The sequence below is a fragment of the Drosophila elegans genome, unplaced genomic scaffold (genome assembly GCF_018152505.1).
Source record: "Drosophila elegans isolate 14027-0461.03 unplaced genomic scaffold, ASM1815250v1 contig_149, whole genome shotgun sequence".
Classification (NCBI taxonomy): Eukaryota; Metazoa; Arthropoda; class Insecta; order Diptera; family Drosophilidae; genus Drosophila; species Drosophila elegans.
The window spans coordinates 7,514,551-7,530,912 of record NW_024545513.1 but is presented as its reverse complement, the minus strand read 5'-3'; the positions used below and the strand labels follow the sequence as shown (position 1 = coordinate 7,530,912).

Below are 16,362 nucleotides of genomic sequence, written 5' to 3'. Positions count from 1 at the left end.
GTCAGGAGTTCAGGGGTTCAGTCTCCTCCAAGAAAACTTTCCCTAAAGCACCCATCATTCCGCCCACTAAAGCTGCACTGCTACGTGCTTCGGCCTGAAAACCTCACTTGGTATTGATAATACCCCTAAATTGACTGATGTGATGTGTTATTCTCTGGTCACTGGTGAATTCCACGAACTTTTGGCGATACGATACAATGAAGTACTAAGGTACTAAGCAGAATAATACGAACTTCTTGGGCCCAAAATATTCCAGTCATTCAAGACTGGCAGTTATCAAGATCACGGAACCCGAATTTTGTAACAACAACGCGGTATATTTTTATATATTGCTCTAATGTTAGGGTTTTCTTCTATATGTCTTATAACATCTATAAGTAACAGGCAAATGAGTTAATTATTTTTTGTTAGACCATAAACATTTCACCTTATATTTATTTCCAGAAAATTCAATTTGGGATTTTGAACTGTGTTATTAAAACTGCGATTAGAAGTGCGTTCCCGATTTCTAAATGGGTCAGCGTCATCTCGAGGCGACCCGGGAATCGGGAGCAGACTTCACAGATTCAAAATTAGGCCATTAACCTAATTAGCGTTTGTTATTGGCGCCTGTTTTAAATCAAAACAAAAAAGAAAAACTGGGAGAAAACACTGTCTATCATAGATCACTTCATTTCTGATCGCTAATGGTCGGTATTTGGGCATATCGAAATACATTCCTCACATTAAAACACATGTCATTTCAAAATAAACACGTGTTTGGCAGTATCTTTGGACATGCGATTTAACTGATGTTTAATTACGACATTTCCCTGAACTCACACGTGTCACACTAATCGATTCCTAACCATTGCAAAATTTATAGCAATCAGTAATATATATAAGCAATATTATGCAATTGTAAATATACATTTGTTTTTGGAAATTCACTGAATGAATGTGATAACCAGTTCAGTTATATACATTACAAGTCTACAGTTATGCTTAAATTGTTAGCATTCGAACTTCAAAAAATATTTTCAAAAAAATATAAAGCTATGTAGCAGCTGGGATTTATAAAATAAATTAGTAATTTTTATTGCTCATTTATCATTATTGTTTTATAGTTCTAATTGTCTTTAAATATTACTATAATCCGTCTGATTGTGCTGTACTATTTCCCGTTGCCAACTCATTTGTTTACAAAAATCTATGGTTAATCTTTCCCACTAAAAAGCAGCAACCTTGACTTACCGCCATATCAGAAGAACTTCCTAAACCCCAAGATGACAATCGATCAGCTTTTGTGCTCATGGGAAACAGTGGCAAACTCAGGAGGGGCTTGGGAAAATCCAAATCATCCAACAATTGATCAGAAACTAATGTACAATGTATTTAAAATAATACTTTTTTCTCGAAGTATTTATAAAATTTAAAAATTGTCTTAAACTGCATTAAAAACATGTACATATATTAAACAAGAGAGCAAATTTTTGTTTTAATAAATATTTATTTATATTTAAGAAATTAATTTCTACACAACATGAAAATTTATGCTTATGGATATATTGAAATTAAAGGCATTTAGTTGGGTTTATCCTATGATATGCACAATAAAAGCCGAATTTAAAATTAGTTGGCAAAGTTGTGTTGTAAAATATAGAAACTATTCTCAACGATTTTGATGTAAATATATAAAGCCGACATTATTAGAAATTAATGCTTATGGATATATTGAATTAATGAATGTTGCAAAATAATACCCCTTAATATTTACCAGATTTTTTTGTAATGGTGGGACTCCACTCCAGATTTTAACCGACGTGGTTCTGGTTTGGTTTGCCGAAAACCCATTACAAACGGTTTATGGCTCGGCAACAAGCCCAGACGGCTGATCCCGGTCTTATCAGCCGGTTGGGTTGTATAAAAGCCCCAAGCTGACATCCCCACCAACCCAGAGCGCGTCTATATACGTAATCGGAAGCCAGGTTGTGCTCAGTCTAGTACATATACATATATACTTGGCCCATCGGAAGCGAGCTGCCTTATCAACGGAGAAACAGAGTCCAGTTGGCGAAGCACGCTGAAATTTCGGCAACAGTACAGTCGTACAGCCCCAAGTGATCGCAAGTGTTCTCGCAAAAGTTCTTGCAGTCGTGTCCTGACCTCCAGAGTATCCCTTAAAAGAATCCTTTCACAAAACAATGGCAGCAAAGAGAATGGATTTAAATAAGCGCACCTTTTTGGTGCTGAGCGGCAGCTCGAATCCTTTGGGTCAATCCCTGGCCCTGGAGTTTTGCCGTCGCTTGGCCACCGGATCCGTGGCCCTGATCTTGGACGAGGATCAGCAGCAGCTGCGTGAGCTGGAGGATCTGCTCCAGAGTGAGCTTAAAACCGAAACCATTAAAGTGAGGACCGGCAAGTTGAACGACAGCCATTCGAATGGCGTGCAGCTGATGGAGCAGGCTTTGAAGGACCATTTCAAAGTTGAGGGGGACAACCAGCGATTCGAGCGATCTATAATGCTGCATAACGAGGGGCTGGCGGCCACACATGTGCTCTTGGAACCCCAGAGCACCGAGGATTGGAAGGAGTATGTCCAGCAGCAGCTCTACGCACCGGTGGCCCTTAGCCAAAGGTGGCTGCAGTCGACGTATTTGGCGAAGGTGGAGAAGCTGGCGGTGAATGTGACCTCCTCCCTGATGGTGCGTCCACTGGTCCATGCCGGCTTACTCTGCTCCTGCAAGCGGGCCAGGGACATGTACTTCCGGGCCATGGCCGCCGAGGAGCATCGTTTCGGCGTCCATGTGCTCAGCTTCTCACCCGGACTGATGGCCAGCCACCGGGGTCAGTGCGATATGAACGGAAACGAGATCACTCCCGCCGAGCTGATCGCCTCGAAGCAGCTGCTCCAGCTGCCCAGGATCCAGCCCAGCCAGGCCACCCTCAAGCTGATCAACATCCTCGAGGAGATCTCCTTCGTGTCCGGCCACGACGTCGACTACTACGACACCTTCGTCTTATGAGTAGCACCGTGGCGGTGGGCTGTGTCTCCAATGGACTCGGTTCTGTTTTTGGCCCCCGATTTGGATACTGTTTTTTATTTGATTGCCTTGGAAATGAATAAACTCTGGCTGACGACCCTCAATTTAAACCTGCAAGTGCACGAAAACCAAGCACACGAACAGGAAAACGAAACTAAAACTATTTTTTCATTTTGGTCAATTGGTTCGGGGAGATTCTTCTCATTCCTTTTTTTGTTTTTTTAATCTAGATTCAATTGGGAATTATAGCAAGATTTTTCTGATTTCTCATAGATGATTTCATAGATTTAAAGTCTTTGTTTTAGGGCACAAGAGTTCTTTAAGTAGCTTCTGAAACTGCTAGTTTAAAAATGAAATTTAGACTTTTTTTTGTAATTGAATAATAGCAGAGTTTAATATAGATAATATATTAATATAAAAGAGGCTGTAGTTTGATCAATATTCCATAGAGGGCACAAATTAATTTTCTTTTAATATATAAAATTTTTTAAATAGTTACAATATTTCCCCAATTGAAAACATAGTTTTATTAAAGAAATTTATAAGGTATACAAAAAAAGAGGCTGTAAATTGGTCATTATTCCAGCAAGTTGAAATTTATAACACTTTTAAGTTAGTCAAACCCCCTTTTAAATTGTTTTTGTCAAAATATAAGATTAATTAAATAGATTATTTAAATTTAATGCATTTTACTGAACAACAACCCTGATTTGAAAAACACAAGCCACATGTTTTAATGATATTGAAATCCTTTTTTAAGAACTACTGTAAACCGATATTGACTATATATATACATCTAATACATACAGATATTTTTGCGAAATATAGATATGTAGATAGAATTAATTAAAAGATCAATAACCCAACAGCGTTGCGATTATGAATCAGCAATGGGAATATATATACATATATGCAAAATATATATATATATATATATGTACATATATATTACGCATAACGTATATAGCAAAACAATCTGAGACAGAGCCCGACGCCTTAGTGATAAGGGAATCCACCGATCGAATTCTACGGAAGACACGTGTTCATATAAAGATTTGCGTTGTTGCCGGGTCAGAATCGGAATCGGAAAAGTATTCAAAATATATGCATGTATATGGGCTGCGTTTGGATCCGGGATTTCACTGTTTTTTTTATTTAGGTTGTTTTATAGGCAATATGTACAGTTACTACTAAAATTTACTTAGGATTTTTGCTAAAATAAATATTTTTTTGTTTTTTTTTAAAAGATTAAATTTTTTTTGAACTTGTTTTGACTTTATTTGTCTACGAATACCATACGAATTGTTTTAAATACATTTCTTAGTTTTTTTTTTTTTTCAAATTATTTTGTGTAAGCTCATATTCAAGGCATACTTTTGGGTATTCCTGTTCAATGCATGAATAGGAAAACTAATTCCAGTTTTATTTACATTTCCAAAGCTGTCTGTTGCATACAATATTGCGAAGCTTTCCTAATCGAAGTAATAATATTGTAATTGAATTTCCGTACAATGTTGCAAAACTCTCTAATCAATATGTTTTCATTGTTAAACCTTGGATATAAAGATTAGGTTAGGAAACATGATTTACTTAAGTATTTTAAACAAGTCAGGTTTTCTTTGCAAAGCAATTTAAAGAATCGACTAAAAATAAAAATTTATAACTCGCTTTATTTTATAAACTATTGTTTAAAGTTGTTCAGGGGTGTGGAAAATAAAAATTTTAATTTTAGTGACGATTAAACGATGGAGCTTTAACTTTACTTTAAAGTTGTGGAGCTTTCGAGAGAAGATTAGGAGAATCTCAATCTCAACTCTTTTGGGTTGCCGACCTTGACATTAAATTTGTCGCGTTGATTTCATGCATTCCACCTCATAACTTGCGTATTACGATAAATCCCGTAATTTTTGATACATTATGCCGACTTAAACGATGCAATTAATAAAACATAGGCAATTAATTAAATTAAATCGTTAAGCAAGAGCCGGCGATAACCTTTCCACTTCAAGTAGAGCTTAAAGCCTGAGAGAAACGAGAGCATTGATGGGCTGTCAGAGAGCAAAATACAGGGGCGGCAATATGGGGGTTACAACCTACGTATATCCCCCCAACATATTAGGTCCACATATTCTCATTTCCAATTCCTAATTTAAAATTTGGTTTTGGTTGGTTTTTATGAATTTACAAACCAAAAAATGTACTAAAAATATTGTTTTTATATATTAAGGAAAAACGTTTGTAGAAAGTTTTGCAACCAAACAATGTTGTGTTAGAAAAACCTCCTTAATTATTCAAGTTTTAGAAACAATTTTTTTTTAGTTTTGAAATTAAAATGTAATTTTCTGTTGTTTTTTTTGTACTTTTCAAATTGATTTCAAAGCAAAAAAATACTTGCTGAAAATTAAAATAAAGATATTATGTTCAACCCCAAAAATTTATAGTTTTGAAGTGTCCCCTGAAAATAGTTCCTGCTTACGCTCCTGGACATAAAATAATGAGCTTTAGTCAGCTGTGAAAAAGCTGGCAAATCAGGTAAAATCCAAAGCGAATTAAAAAAAAAGGCAGCCAACTGTTGCCGCTGTGGAGTTTGTAAATTAAATAGAAAGTAATTTAGTGTGGTTTACGCTGCAACAATGGACCTAAAGCAACGCACATACCTCCTGGTGACCGGAGCCTCTCGAGGAATTGGCCGTGAGTTTGCCCAGCAGCTGGCGAAACGGATCCAATCGGAGGGATCCGTGGTGGCGCTCCTGGGTCGCAATCATACCCTTTTGGAGGAGACAAAGGGAGAGATCCTGGCCACAGTACCCAAGCTGGCCGTGCATACCTACTCCCTGGAACTGGAAACGGCCAGAACGGAGGACTTCACCCGAATTCTGGAGAATTCTCGGGGGCAACACACCTTCGAGCGGGCCATTGTCATCCACAATGCCGGCACCGTGGGCGATACCTCCAAGAGGGCCAAGGAGATCGGGGACACGAGCTACCTGCAGCGATACTATCACACCAATGTCTTCTCCGCCATATCCCTGAATTGCGAGTTCATGCGCCTCTTCCAGGACATCCCAAAGTTGGTGGTCAATCTCAGCACTTTGGCTGCCATTGCGCCCATCTCCTCGATGGCTCACTATTGCACGGTGAAGGCAGCCCGCGAGATGTACTTCCGGGTGCTGGCCACGGAGGAGGGCCTGTCCTCCAGCTCGGACACTCTGGTGCTCAACTATGCGCCCGGCATGATTGACACCCAGATGACCATGCAGGTGCAGCGGGAGGCCCACGATCCCGCCGTGGCCGCCATGTTCCGGGAGCAGAGGGAGTCTCGCACTATGCTGACCACCGTCCAGACCACCGAGCGGTTCATCAAGGTCCTGGAGGCCCTCAAGTTCAAGTCCGGCGATCACGTCGACTACAGGGATGAGCAGTTTTAGTTGGTTTAGCCAATGAGTGATGTGTATGGTTATGGGTTTTTCGTATTAAAACATTTAAAAGATAACACAGCATTCAATGTCTCTATTAATCTCCTAAAGAAATCCCCTTTTACAATGGCTTATGGAATCACTTGGGATATTATATCGTTTTTTTTTTTTTTTTTTTTTAGGACCATAAATCATTAATTGATTCGTCTCTTCTCCTGAAATGAGCTTTGTATGAGTGTTTTTGTTAAAAATAATTAAACAAAAAAAAGTATATTCATTATTTTTACAAAGATGATTTTTTTTTTCTTTATGGTTTTCTTTTTAATGAGTCCACTGGGTTTAAAGGTAGATTCAAAATTTTTAAATTTTCTGAATAGGAATCTTAAAAAAAAGTTGGAAATTAAAAGAGTTATATTTAGGTTAATCAAATAAGGGATAAGGGATTTAAAAAGAGTATTCAAAGGCTGCCAAAAGTGATTGCTATAAAGTTTCGAAATAGCTTCCAACTGATAACAAATGTGCGTTTACATTTATGATTTCGCATTCATGATTTTCTTATCAGCATTAAGGAATCAATTGCTTTTGTGAACCAACATCTTTGTGCAAACAAACTCCAGCTTGGTTTAATAGCTACATTTTAATGCCATAAATAATATGGTTTTAACATTATGAGGTATTGAATTGAAACTAAACATGAACACGGCACGCTTTATGCGCTAAAAGAAGTCGGCTGCAGAGCGTCGCTTTGTGGGTATCTTGAGCAGGTCGTCCGTCAGCGTGGAGCCCGTGTCGATGGTGGAACTCTTGGCCGGAGTGCCGATCCTGCCCGACTCCGACTGCTGTTTCGGTGGTCCCAGCGGAGTGCTGCCAGTGTGGCTCCTCACAACGCCGGGCGTTATCTTGCGCTTCCTGGCGCTCAGCGGCGATGGTGTGTGCAACGATCTGGGCGTTCCGCGGAGTCCCAGCTTCCCGGTGGCCAAGAGTTGGGCTGCCGGCGACATGCTGGCCAGGCGCTCCATATTGGTGCGTATCAGCGGGGATCCAATGTTCCGACGCGCCGTATCGAGGGCCATTTGCTTCTGATTTCGCATCTTCTCGCTGACCTTCTCGGCCAGCGCGATGGCGATGTTCTCGCGCCGGGAGTTCTCGTTGATGCGGAACGAGGGTCCCTGGGTGGGTCGCAGTGGAGTGTCGCCACCGTCGAGGCGAAAGGGTGTGCCGTCGATCTCGCCCCAGGTCATGATGGGCGAGAAGGCTTCTCCGGGGCGCGGCGATGGTGAACGCAGCAGATCGAATCCTCGTATTCTCGGCGTGGCCGTCGATTCACCCGCCCCATTGACTGACACTTCATCCGGCTTTTTACCCTCCGTGTCCCGGTGCTTGGCTTCATCCGGCAGCCTGGTGGCATTGTGCTGGATGCTCTGCTTGCGCTCTGCCGCCTGGACACGCTCCTCCTCCGTGTACTCCACGCCATCGGGCACATACATTATGGAGTTCATGTTGGTGTAGTTCCACGTTTCGATTTTTCTCAACGGATCCGGCTCCTCGAATTGCTTCTCTATGCTGGGCAGCATTAGGGCGCGCTGCAGTTGCTCCGCCGAGAGTTTTTCGTGGTTGTAGAGCACGGCGTACTTCTGGCGCAGCTTCGCTTCCGCCGTTTCGATGATCTCCTGAAAGCTCTGGTTATCCTCGCTCGTGTAGTTCTGCAGGAAGGCGTCCAGGGAGAGCTTCGATGTGGTGTCCCCGCCCTCGGCGGCACTCTTCTCGGAGTTGGCAGTGGACAAGGGGGTGTCCGTGGCCCGGGAATTGAGCAGCGGAGTGTTGCTGCCGTTGGCCATGCTAACTGGCGTCTCAAATGTGGCCGGGGACATGGCTGAAACGAGAGAAGGTAGTGTTTTAGTGTTAGTTATAATTAAAAGGATTACACCCAACTGGGTTTCTTCCAAAAATAATAGTTTTTCGAATATGAATATATATTTAATAAATACTGTGTTCCAAATGCGTTCTTTATAACTTGTATAATTCTTTAAACATTTGCAATTATCGATACATCTGCATTCACTTTATTTAAATTAAATACTGTGCTTAAGATCCGAATTTGACCATTAAACATGATTTACATATCACATTTTTCCTGTTCAATAATTTCATCAGACTTTGAAATCTGTAAGGAAATATTGTTGACGTTTTTGTTTAGGATATGGGAAGATTGAGTTCAAAACCACCTCTTTAAATCCAGTAGTAAGAATAAAGTGTATATTTTTGGAAAAAAAGAGCTATCGATCAGCCTCAATAAATTGTGGGAAATTTGTATTTTGGAAGCACTACTGATGCTGCAATGTGGATCCCGATCCTGCGTAGTACTCACCATTATTCCGCTGATTGTTCCTTCGGCTGGAGCTTCTTCCTGTGCCGGGAATCCTGCCCAAACTGTAGCGCTCCCGAATCTCGGCCATTTGGACAAAGTCCCGTCGCGACTCCGCGTCCAGGTAATCGTTCTGGGCCCGCAGCCGCTCCAGATCCGGGAAGAAGTCGCGCTGGATGATCTTGGACATCTCCTCGATGTACTTCTCCTCCGTGAGGATCTTCGGTTTGTTCTTGGGGCGCACCATTGCCGTGGGCTTCTTGAATTCGGCCAGCGCGGAGTTCTGGATGCGGGCCACCTCCATGGCCAAGCTGCCGGGAGTTCCGGGTGTGCCCGGAGTGGCAGGTGTGCGTGGCGTGTCGTTCATCGCCTTGTTTATCTCGTATTTGTCTCGAAATTTACTTTGTTTTGACAATTAGTTAGTGAAATCTGTTTTACTTCTTTTTAGTGTGCCCGTTACATTTTTCGCCGAGAATCTCATATAGTGTTGCCAGATAGTTCTTTTTTGGCGACCTGGCAAGGAGCACTTATCGATAAGCTATCGCGAAAAGTGGAATGTATTCAAAGAAGCGCGAATATTTAAATTTTAATTGGCCTATTGCTGCCGTTTCAAGGTCTTTTATTTTTAATTATTAATATTTTAAATACTTAATTTTTGACTCCTTGATTCTCCTGCTTAGGTTTTAAATACTTATATTGCCTAAAATCCATATATATCAATATCTCAAAGATATTTGTTTCAAAAACACCCGAAAGTCAAATCAAAAGGGCACAAAGTGTGCCAGCCTAAACGACAAACATTTTTGCCTTCAAAAAGTGTGTACAAAATAGTCAACTATTTGCCGTGTGAATCATTGGCCATAACTTTGTGTTCGGCCCATTTTATCAGTTCGATTCAAACACCGCTGCTCGGAGGCCTTATCTCTTCTCAGTAAGTCCGGCAGCTTTAAATCCCCAATCGAACTTCAGTTACTCCCGTCAGTCTTTGTTCAGCTTTACTGCGCGTCGCTTCTTCGATCGCCGTGAAATTAGTAATTGAATTTAACACATTCGTTGCCATATCGCATATCCAAATCAGTCATGAAGTTCTACATGTTGCTGATCGCCGCCTTGTCGTTTCTGACCTACATCAGTTGTGGTAAATTTGGTTCCTTGTTCAATTCCCTCCAGATTTCGATCGGGATTACATTTTTTTCCTGTTTGAAACGAACGATTTATTGGAGTGCATTATATAAGAAGGTGTGATAAGCGGTGGTCTCATGGACACCAAAATAAGTTCATGATTAGATATCAACAGGCGAGTTCCCCTAGAAACGTCAAAGGTTCTAGGCTTTGTAACTTACCCAACAATTTTTTTTTATGTGTGTGTATGTGTGTCTACAGCCGGCGAAGAATTTGATATATATAGTATATATAAAGAATGTATCCATATGTCAGCAGTAGGTTGATTTCTTTTTATGATGAAATATAATATATGTGTGCAATGATGCAGGCTTGTTGTCAATAGCAGAAAGTTCTCGAATTTTTCTTTGCTGGTAATATGTATGCAAATTTATCTGTATAAAAACGAAGCTACGTGAATTCAAGAGGAAATCGTCTTTATAGAAGAAATAAATCTGGGCTTAAAAGCATGCACTTTTGTGTTAGGCATTTATACATTTATAAATACAGTTTGTCATAAAGCTACTTACACATTAGATAGATTATTAAAGCGAAGTCAAAATGATCATCATCGTTTATTTTTATTCGTAATTGTCACATTTATTTTTTTGATAATTAATTTTTATTATTTGGAACATTTATATTAAACAGATGAGTCTTAGCACAAACGTATATATGTAAATCACATATGTATAATGATAATTTCATAATAATTTGTGTGCAAACTTGGAGCACCTTAAATGATGTTTTCAGCACTGTAAATTGACTTTTCTAATCTTATTCGCGGCATTCACAAAAATGTATGTATGTTTGTTGACTCATTTCGTTGCCTATGTGTACACATGGTCGATAAGAATCGATTGTGGCAACAGGGTGAATGAGATAATTCCACTCAGTTGGTACAGTGTGTCCCATGATAATATGACAAAACAGGTGAACGTTTAAAAAGAAAAAACTCAAACCAAACAGATAGAGATAGAGATAAAGATAGACATGTTTTTGCACTGTTTTGAAGAGGACTTTGCACCAAAGCCCCACCTTGGTTTATTTTTGGATGCCAACGCAAAGGTTACAACCATAATGATCTAATCTAATCAGGCCTGCCCGAAACTCAATCGAAACGCACCGTTCCCCTCGCTCAATTCGCAGATGGCTGCATCCAGTGCAACTCCAAGACCAACGAACGCTGCGCCACCGATCCGGTGAGCCTGCTCAACCGCAACTGCTCCGACGGCACCTCCAACTGCTACTCCCGCGTCCTGGGTAAGTTATCCTTTATCCTTTATCCATTATCCCTTTCTGGTTTACAATTTCAAACACAACAGATTCATGTTCCTCAAGTCTAAGTAATACGTTGATAAATGTACTCCAAAATATTTTACTAAGCCATTACTCATTTTACAATAGTTTTTTTTTCAAACTAAACCGATTTCCATATTCTATTCTATGTTCATAGATTTTATTTTAGTAAAAAATTAATAATATAATGAGATGTATATTTTAAAAGATTGCATTCAAATTTAAAGTTGACTCTTTAGTTGTTTTTCGAAATAAAGAAATATCAATAACCCAAAACGGCCTAAGAATATTTATTGTAGCAATTAAACTACTTTTTGAATTTTTTAGTGTGCTTATACTTTAAATATACCATCCATTAAAATGTAACCTTATCTCAAATATAAATTTTGTAATCAAAGAATTTTATAAAGTCTACGAAGGTCAAATACAAAATAAAAATGTAAAGCTTATTAATATGTATACTCTGTTCTGCTACCTAAAATAAGTTACTTATTATTAAAATGAATTTATTTTGATTATTTGCGGACACCTGTAGATGGCTACACAATCCGTGGATGTGCTGTGGACCTGGACAACGCCACCAAGAGCGCGTGCAACAACGAGCTGGTGTGCCAGCTATGCACCTACAACGAGGGCTGCAACAGGAACTATTTCCCGCAGAGCCGGGCGCAGTGCCTCCAGTGCTCGGGCAACTCCACGGAATCGGAGTGCGCCACCGACACGTACCGGCACTCCTCGATCTGCCCGATCTACAAGTTCGGCGACCAGTGCTACATCCGCAACAGCAACCGCACCGCCAGCGGATCCTTCCAGCGCGGATGCCTCACCTCGGCGCAGGCCAACAAGCAGTGCGTGAAGGAGGGCAATTGCTTCACCTGCGAAGGCCGCGGCTGCAACTTCCTCAAGTACAACGACACCCTCATCCCGATTGCCCGCGACTCCGGTGCCCATTTGACCCTCTCCGTGTCCCTGATGCTCGCCGGTCTCCTGGCCGCCGCCTTCAGGCTCTAAATAGTGCCAATCCAATCCTTCCATCTTCGAAAAACTTCCTAGGCTTCATCTTCAGCATTAAACTACCTTTTTTTAGCAGCATTATAAACGGTTTATAGTATTCCCTTTTTTTTTTGTACACCTCTCTGTCTTCGTTATGTCTTAGCCTTGAACAAAAATAAAGATACAATAATAATATATCGAATTTTGTTATTTTCGATTTAGATAACAATAAAATTTAAGCCATTATGAAGTTTTTTATATAAAAGAGAGAATGGCTTTAATAACATAAATATTTTGGGTAAGCTAAAAAAAATATCTGGTTTTAAAATCAATACATTTAATAATTGTTAAATGTACAGCATGGATTAGTCTATTACTGTTTTCTATTGCTGTTTTCCACTATCTGATGTATTTAACAAACTTAGTTTATTTCGAACAGTAATATATATAAAAATTAAATGGAAATTTAGGGCATTCAAAAAGACTCAAATTAAACGAATTAACATTTTTGTTATTATAGATTTTGATTGTTATAAAATTGAAGCTATATTCATTCCATTTTTAAGGAGGGGAAAGAATACCTTTAATATCTTGTTAATGCTTCTAATGTAAAAATAAATTTTGATCCAAATAAAATTACTGTTTAATTGATAAATTACAAGTCTGCTTCGTTGTACTATTTTTTTTTTAAATAAAAAGGAGCTTCTGCAGCTTCCTGCATTTTTATGGATCTCTCATATTTTTATTAAAAACTTGGCTTGCTTTGAACAAAAATAAGTATGAAAACTGCATGGAAATGGAGGGCAAATATTGATCAAGCATTTTGTTTGCTTTCGCCTTTTTACGAGGTGTCAACGGGCGGCACTTGATGGCCCGAGTTGCAGTTGACATCCTACCCCTCCACCACTCCACTCCATTCCTCCTCACTATATAGAGGCCGATCCCAATACCGATTTCAATCCAGAACCAGAACAAGAATCATAACCAGAGGCAGTAACAAAACCGGAAGCTCTCTCCGCCAATGAGGGGTGCATAAATGTGTCGACGCCTCCGAATGTTTGTCAATTACTTTTCACGGCTCGCTTTTCCGGGGCCATTTCAAATCGAACTGGATGTGCGGAAATAGATCAGTTTGGGCATGCTTCTCACTTCCAGGGAAGCCAACAAATTATACAACAAATTTCAAACAAGAAATAGAAACGGTTTGTTTTTGCATTCTATTCTAATTTCTTAGGCTTATTTTATTTATATTTGTTTCCCTTGAATTTATTGTCATATTTCATTTTAATTTTTTTAGTAGGCAATTAAAAAAAAAGTATATATATAACTAAGGCCAAAAAAAAAAAAAATAAAATTAAATAAAATCAAAGTAAGAAATTAGAATATAGTAAAAATGAAATTAATTTTTATAACCTTTATATTTTAATTCCCCATTCAAACCTTGTCTAAAATATTTTTAGTTTTACTGACTGATGATGAAATTATTTATTTTTGTTTATTCCACCAATGCTTCTTTTATATTTGTTTAACTGAAATTATTAATTCACCATTCATGCCTTGCTAAAAATAATTGTAGTTTAATTGACTCTTAAGTTTGATGAATTTATTTATTTTTGTTTAACAAAATTTTAAATTTTACATACCTTTGTTACTTACTCAATTATAAAGCTTACTATTTATTTTGTATTTTTCTTAGGCTTATATATTTATACTTTTTTTATTTTAGTATTATTTACTTGTTAATATTGAACTAAGAGTTCAAAAATGGACTAAGTTTTGTAGTAAAGAAATTTGATTTTTGTATCATATTCAAATAAAATAAAATTAAATCGTTAAATGGCGGAAATGGTGTTTCAGGAGGCCACGATTTGGCATTAACATTACAATATGACAGATCAACGGGGGAATTAAATACAAACTTTTCCTTGACCAGACTGAAGCTCAAAGAACCCGAGCTCAGGCGACAGAGCAACGAGATATACGAGTTATACGGAGATACAAACACGTTGTTGGAGTCCTTCAATCCGGAAGCAAGATGCGGAAGATGCAGATCCTAATTCAGACGCGGGACGGACAGAAGAGCCTCTACGAGGCAGACCGTTTCGGGACGGTGGGTTCACTAAAGGCCCAGATTGGTCGCAACATGGCCGTGCCCATGGGCTTCAGTCGGCTGTCCTACAAGGGCACCATCCTGTCCAATAAGTGTGTGCTCGACAATGTGGGCATCAGGCGGATGTCCACCCTGAATCTCTTCTGGCAGCCGGTCGTCCTGACGCCCAGTCAAGTCGACGACAAGGATGGCGATCAGGACCAGTTGGAGCAGAAGCTAAAGGGTGTGACTGCCACGGCCGATAAGCATCACCAGATGGTCAAGACTGGAGGAGGAGGACTACTCAATGAATCGGACAGTTTCCACGATGGCGATGCGCTGGCTGGTGAGATGCACCAACCCGTCCACAGCCCACTCACCCAGGACGAGGATGAGGATGAGCCGCTCGAGGACCTAACAGTACCGTCCACCGATTTCCTAGGATTCATAACTCTCAACAAGCCCCGCCAGAAGTCAGCAGATGAGCATATTGAAAAGGAACTGGTGCCCCTTGCTGCTCCACTTCCTGAGCCCTTGAAGGTGCCCCAAACGAAGCCGGAGACCAGGGCTCCAGCCAAGTCTTCCAAGCCCAAGGTGAAGGGCAAGAAGAACCGCAAGAAGAAGTAGACACTTCCTTAGTTCCTGCGTTTCCTCATTTCAGTTCGAAATTCATTACAACCACCTTTTCAAGCGACAATTTGAAATCTAAATTTGCGTTGCAATAAAACCAATAAAACCTTCGATTACTCGAAATCCAAAATACGTTTTTAACACAACATTGGATTTATTTTAATACTTAAGTTGAATAGCAGGTATTTAAATTAATTTAAGTAACATTTTACCTAGCGTTTTTTGTATTCAATTCTTTATCTATTCTTAATATTTATTTTGTAATATTTAAATGTTATTATTTAAAACCTCATTATAAAAATTAAATTATAAAAAAGATTTTAAATTAAATGTTAAATATTTAAGTATTCTTAAAATGCAGCTTTGGATATATTTTTATTATACTTAAATTGGTTTTTCAAACGGTTTATGCGAAAGAAAACTTATTTTTAATATATACCATTTTTTTTCTTTTAAATACAAAACATGTATATTAATATTATAAAAAAATAGCTTTGGATATATTATATTTACCACAAATTGGTTTAAATATAAATTGGTTTTAAAAATAGTTTTAGTACATCTTTACTGAGTGCAAATCAATTAAAATGTATAATTCTTGTCGATCTTCGCACTTATTATTTGAAATCATTTATCCTAAGCGGTAACCAATTAATTGCGTTTTGTTTACACTCAAACAAATAATTAACAACTAATGGCATGGCCAATGCCATAACAATTTTTCAAATTTATGAATTATTTATGGACTGCATAGTAACGATGCGTTCTGAAAAATGCCAAAAAATAAACGAAAAACTCACGAAAGAAGCCACTTAACTCAAAATAATTGTAAACAGTGGCGGCCAAACGAAACACGAACACGAAAATCAAGGAAAAACAATAACAAGCAGTTCCATAAATGGATAATGGATAAATCCTGGGCGCAACTGGATGCGTAGATTTATATATACGAGGAAGGTAAACAAATCGGTTCAGGTGGAGACCCGTCCAGGTACCATGTACCATGTACCAGGTACCATCCACCATCCAGCATACACCGCTAATTGAATGCCCGTGGCTGATGGAAAGCAGAAGCCCCCGGCTAATTGGGGGTGTTCACTTTGATCGGTCCAGTTTTTCGGTTTATTCGGTTCTTCCATTTCTTGGGTTCCCCGGATCTCCAGTTCTCCGCAGGTTCTAATGGCCAACAGACGCCATTTTCATGGGGCTCTACTGCCGCATCTTCTCTTTCGCTCTCTCTTGTTGGCCCCCTCTCTTGCTGCCTCTCTCGCACGCCTGCACTGAGCGAAAATAGATCAATTGTTTTTCATTGCCAAAATAATAAAACTTTTGGTGTTTTAAAAAAATAAAGTAAAAAACCTAAGATGAAAAATAAAATTATAACTA

General features: G+C 39.2%; 5 protein-coding genes across 5 annotated transcripts; 4 read left to right on the top strand and 1 right to left on the bottom strand.

Annotated features, from left to right (window-relative positions):
- Positions 1 to 1,936: 1,936 nt before the first annotated feature.
- On the top strand, positions 1,937 to 3,177 carry LOC108150554 (sepiapterin reductase). The gene has a single exon (XM_017278787.2). The coding sequence runs from the start codon at positions 2,184 to 2,186 to the stop codon at positions 3,003 to 3,005; it is 822 nt and encodes a 273-aa protein (XP_017134276.1). The 5' UTR covers positions 1,937 to 2,183; the 3' UTR covers positions 3,006 to 3,177.
- Positions 3,178 to 5,541: 2,364 nt separating this feature from the next.
- Positions 5,542 to 6,523, top strand: LOC108150547 (sepiapterin reductase). The gene has a single exon (XM_017278778.2). The coding sequence runs from the start codon at positions 5,657 to 5,659 to the stop codon at positions 6,449 to 6,451; it is 795 nt and encodes a 264-aa protein (XP_017134267.1). The 5' UTR covers positions 5,542 to 5,656; the 3' UTR covers positions 6,452 to 6,523.
- Positions 6,524 to 7,057: 534 nt separating this feature from the next.
- LOC108148116 (splicing factor ESS-2 homolog) lies at positions 7,058 to 9,276 on the bottom strand. The gene is made up of 2 exons (XM_017274970.2): positions 8,808 to 9,276; positions 7,058 to 8,312 (listed from the first exon to the last, which is right to left on the bottom strand). The coding sequence occupies exons 1-2, from the start codon at positions 9,169 to 9,171 to the stop codon at positions 7,156 to 7,158; spliced, it is 1,521 nt and encodes a 506-aa protein (XP_017130459.1). The 5' UTR covers positions 9,172 to 9,276; the 3' UTR covers positions 7,058 to 7,155.
- Positions 9,277 to 9,765: 489 nt separating this feature from the next.
- LOC108148109 lies at positions 9,766 to 12,452 on the top strand. Its single transcript, XM_017274957.2, has 3 exons — positions 9,766 to 9,942; positions 11,115 to 11,228; positions 11,800 to 12,452. Exons 1-3 carry the CDS (start codon positions 9,885 to 9,887, stop codon positions 12,273 to 12,275), a joined length of 648 nt encoding a protein of 215 aa, XP_017130446.1. The 5' UTR covers positions 9,766 to 9,884; the 3' UTR covers positions 12,276 to 12,452.
- Positions 12,453 to 14,145: 1,693 nt separating this feature from the next.
- Positions 14,146 to 15,101, top strand: LOC108148099. Its single transcript, XM_017274946.2, has one exon. The coding sequence runs from the start codon at positions 14,293 to 14,295 to the stop codon at positions 14,971 to 14,973; it is 681 nt and encodes a 226-aa protein (XP_017130435.1). The 5' UTR covers positions 14,146 to 14,292; the 3' UTR covers positions 14,974 to 15,101.
- Positions 15,102 to 16,362: the final 1,261 nt, after the last annotated feature.

What these genes read in the sequence shown, in the direction of transcription:
- LOC108148099 (XM_017274946.2), top strand. Translation starts at nt 14,293, where the DNA reads ATGCGGAAGATGCAGATCCTAATTCAGACGCGGGACGGACAGAAGAGC.
- LOC108148109 (XM_017274957.2), top strand. Translation starts at nt 9,885, where the DNA reads ATGAAGTTCTACATGTTGCTGATCGCCGCCTTGTCGTTTCTGACCTAC. An exon ending in TCTGACCTACATCAGTTGTG is followed by an intron (nt 9,943 to 11,114) that starts GTAAATTTGGTT and finishes CTCAATTCGCAG; the next exon opens with ATGGCTGCATCCAGTGCAAC. An exon ending in CTGCTACTCCCGCGTCCTGG is followed by an intron (nt 11,229 to 11,799) that starts GTAAGTTATCCT and finishes GGACACCTGTAG; the next exon opens with ATGGCTACACAATCCGTGGA.
- LOC108150547 (XM_017278778.2), top strand. Translation starts at nt 5,657, where the DNA reads ATGGACCTAAAGCAACGCACATACCTCCTGGTGACCGGAGCCTCTCGA.
- LOC108150554 (XM_017278787.2), top strand. Translation starts at nt 2,184, where the DNA reads ATGGCAGCAAAGAGAATGGATTTAAATAAGCGCACCTTTTTGGTGCTG.
- LOC108148116 (XM_017274970.2), bottom strand. Translation starts at nt 9,171, where the DNA reads ATGAACGACACGCCACGCACACCTGCCACTCCGGGCACACCCGGAACT. An exon ending in GAACAATCAGCGGAATAATG is followed by an intron (nt 8,313 to 8,807) that starts GTGAGTACTACG and finishes CTCTCGTTTCAG; the next exon opens with CCATGTCCCCGGCCACATTT.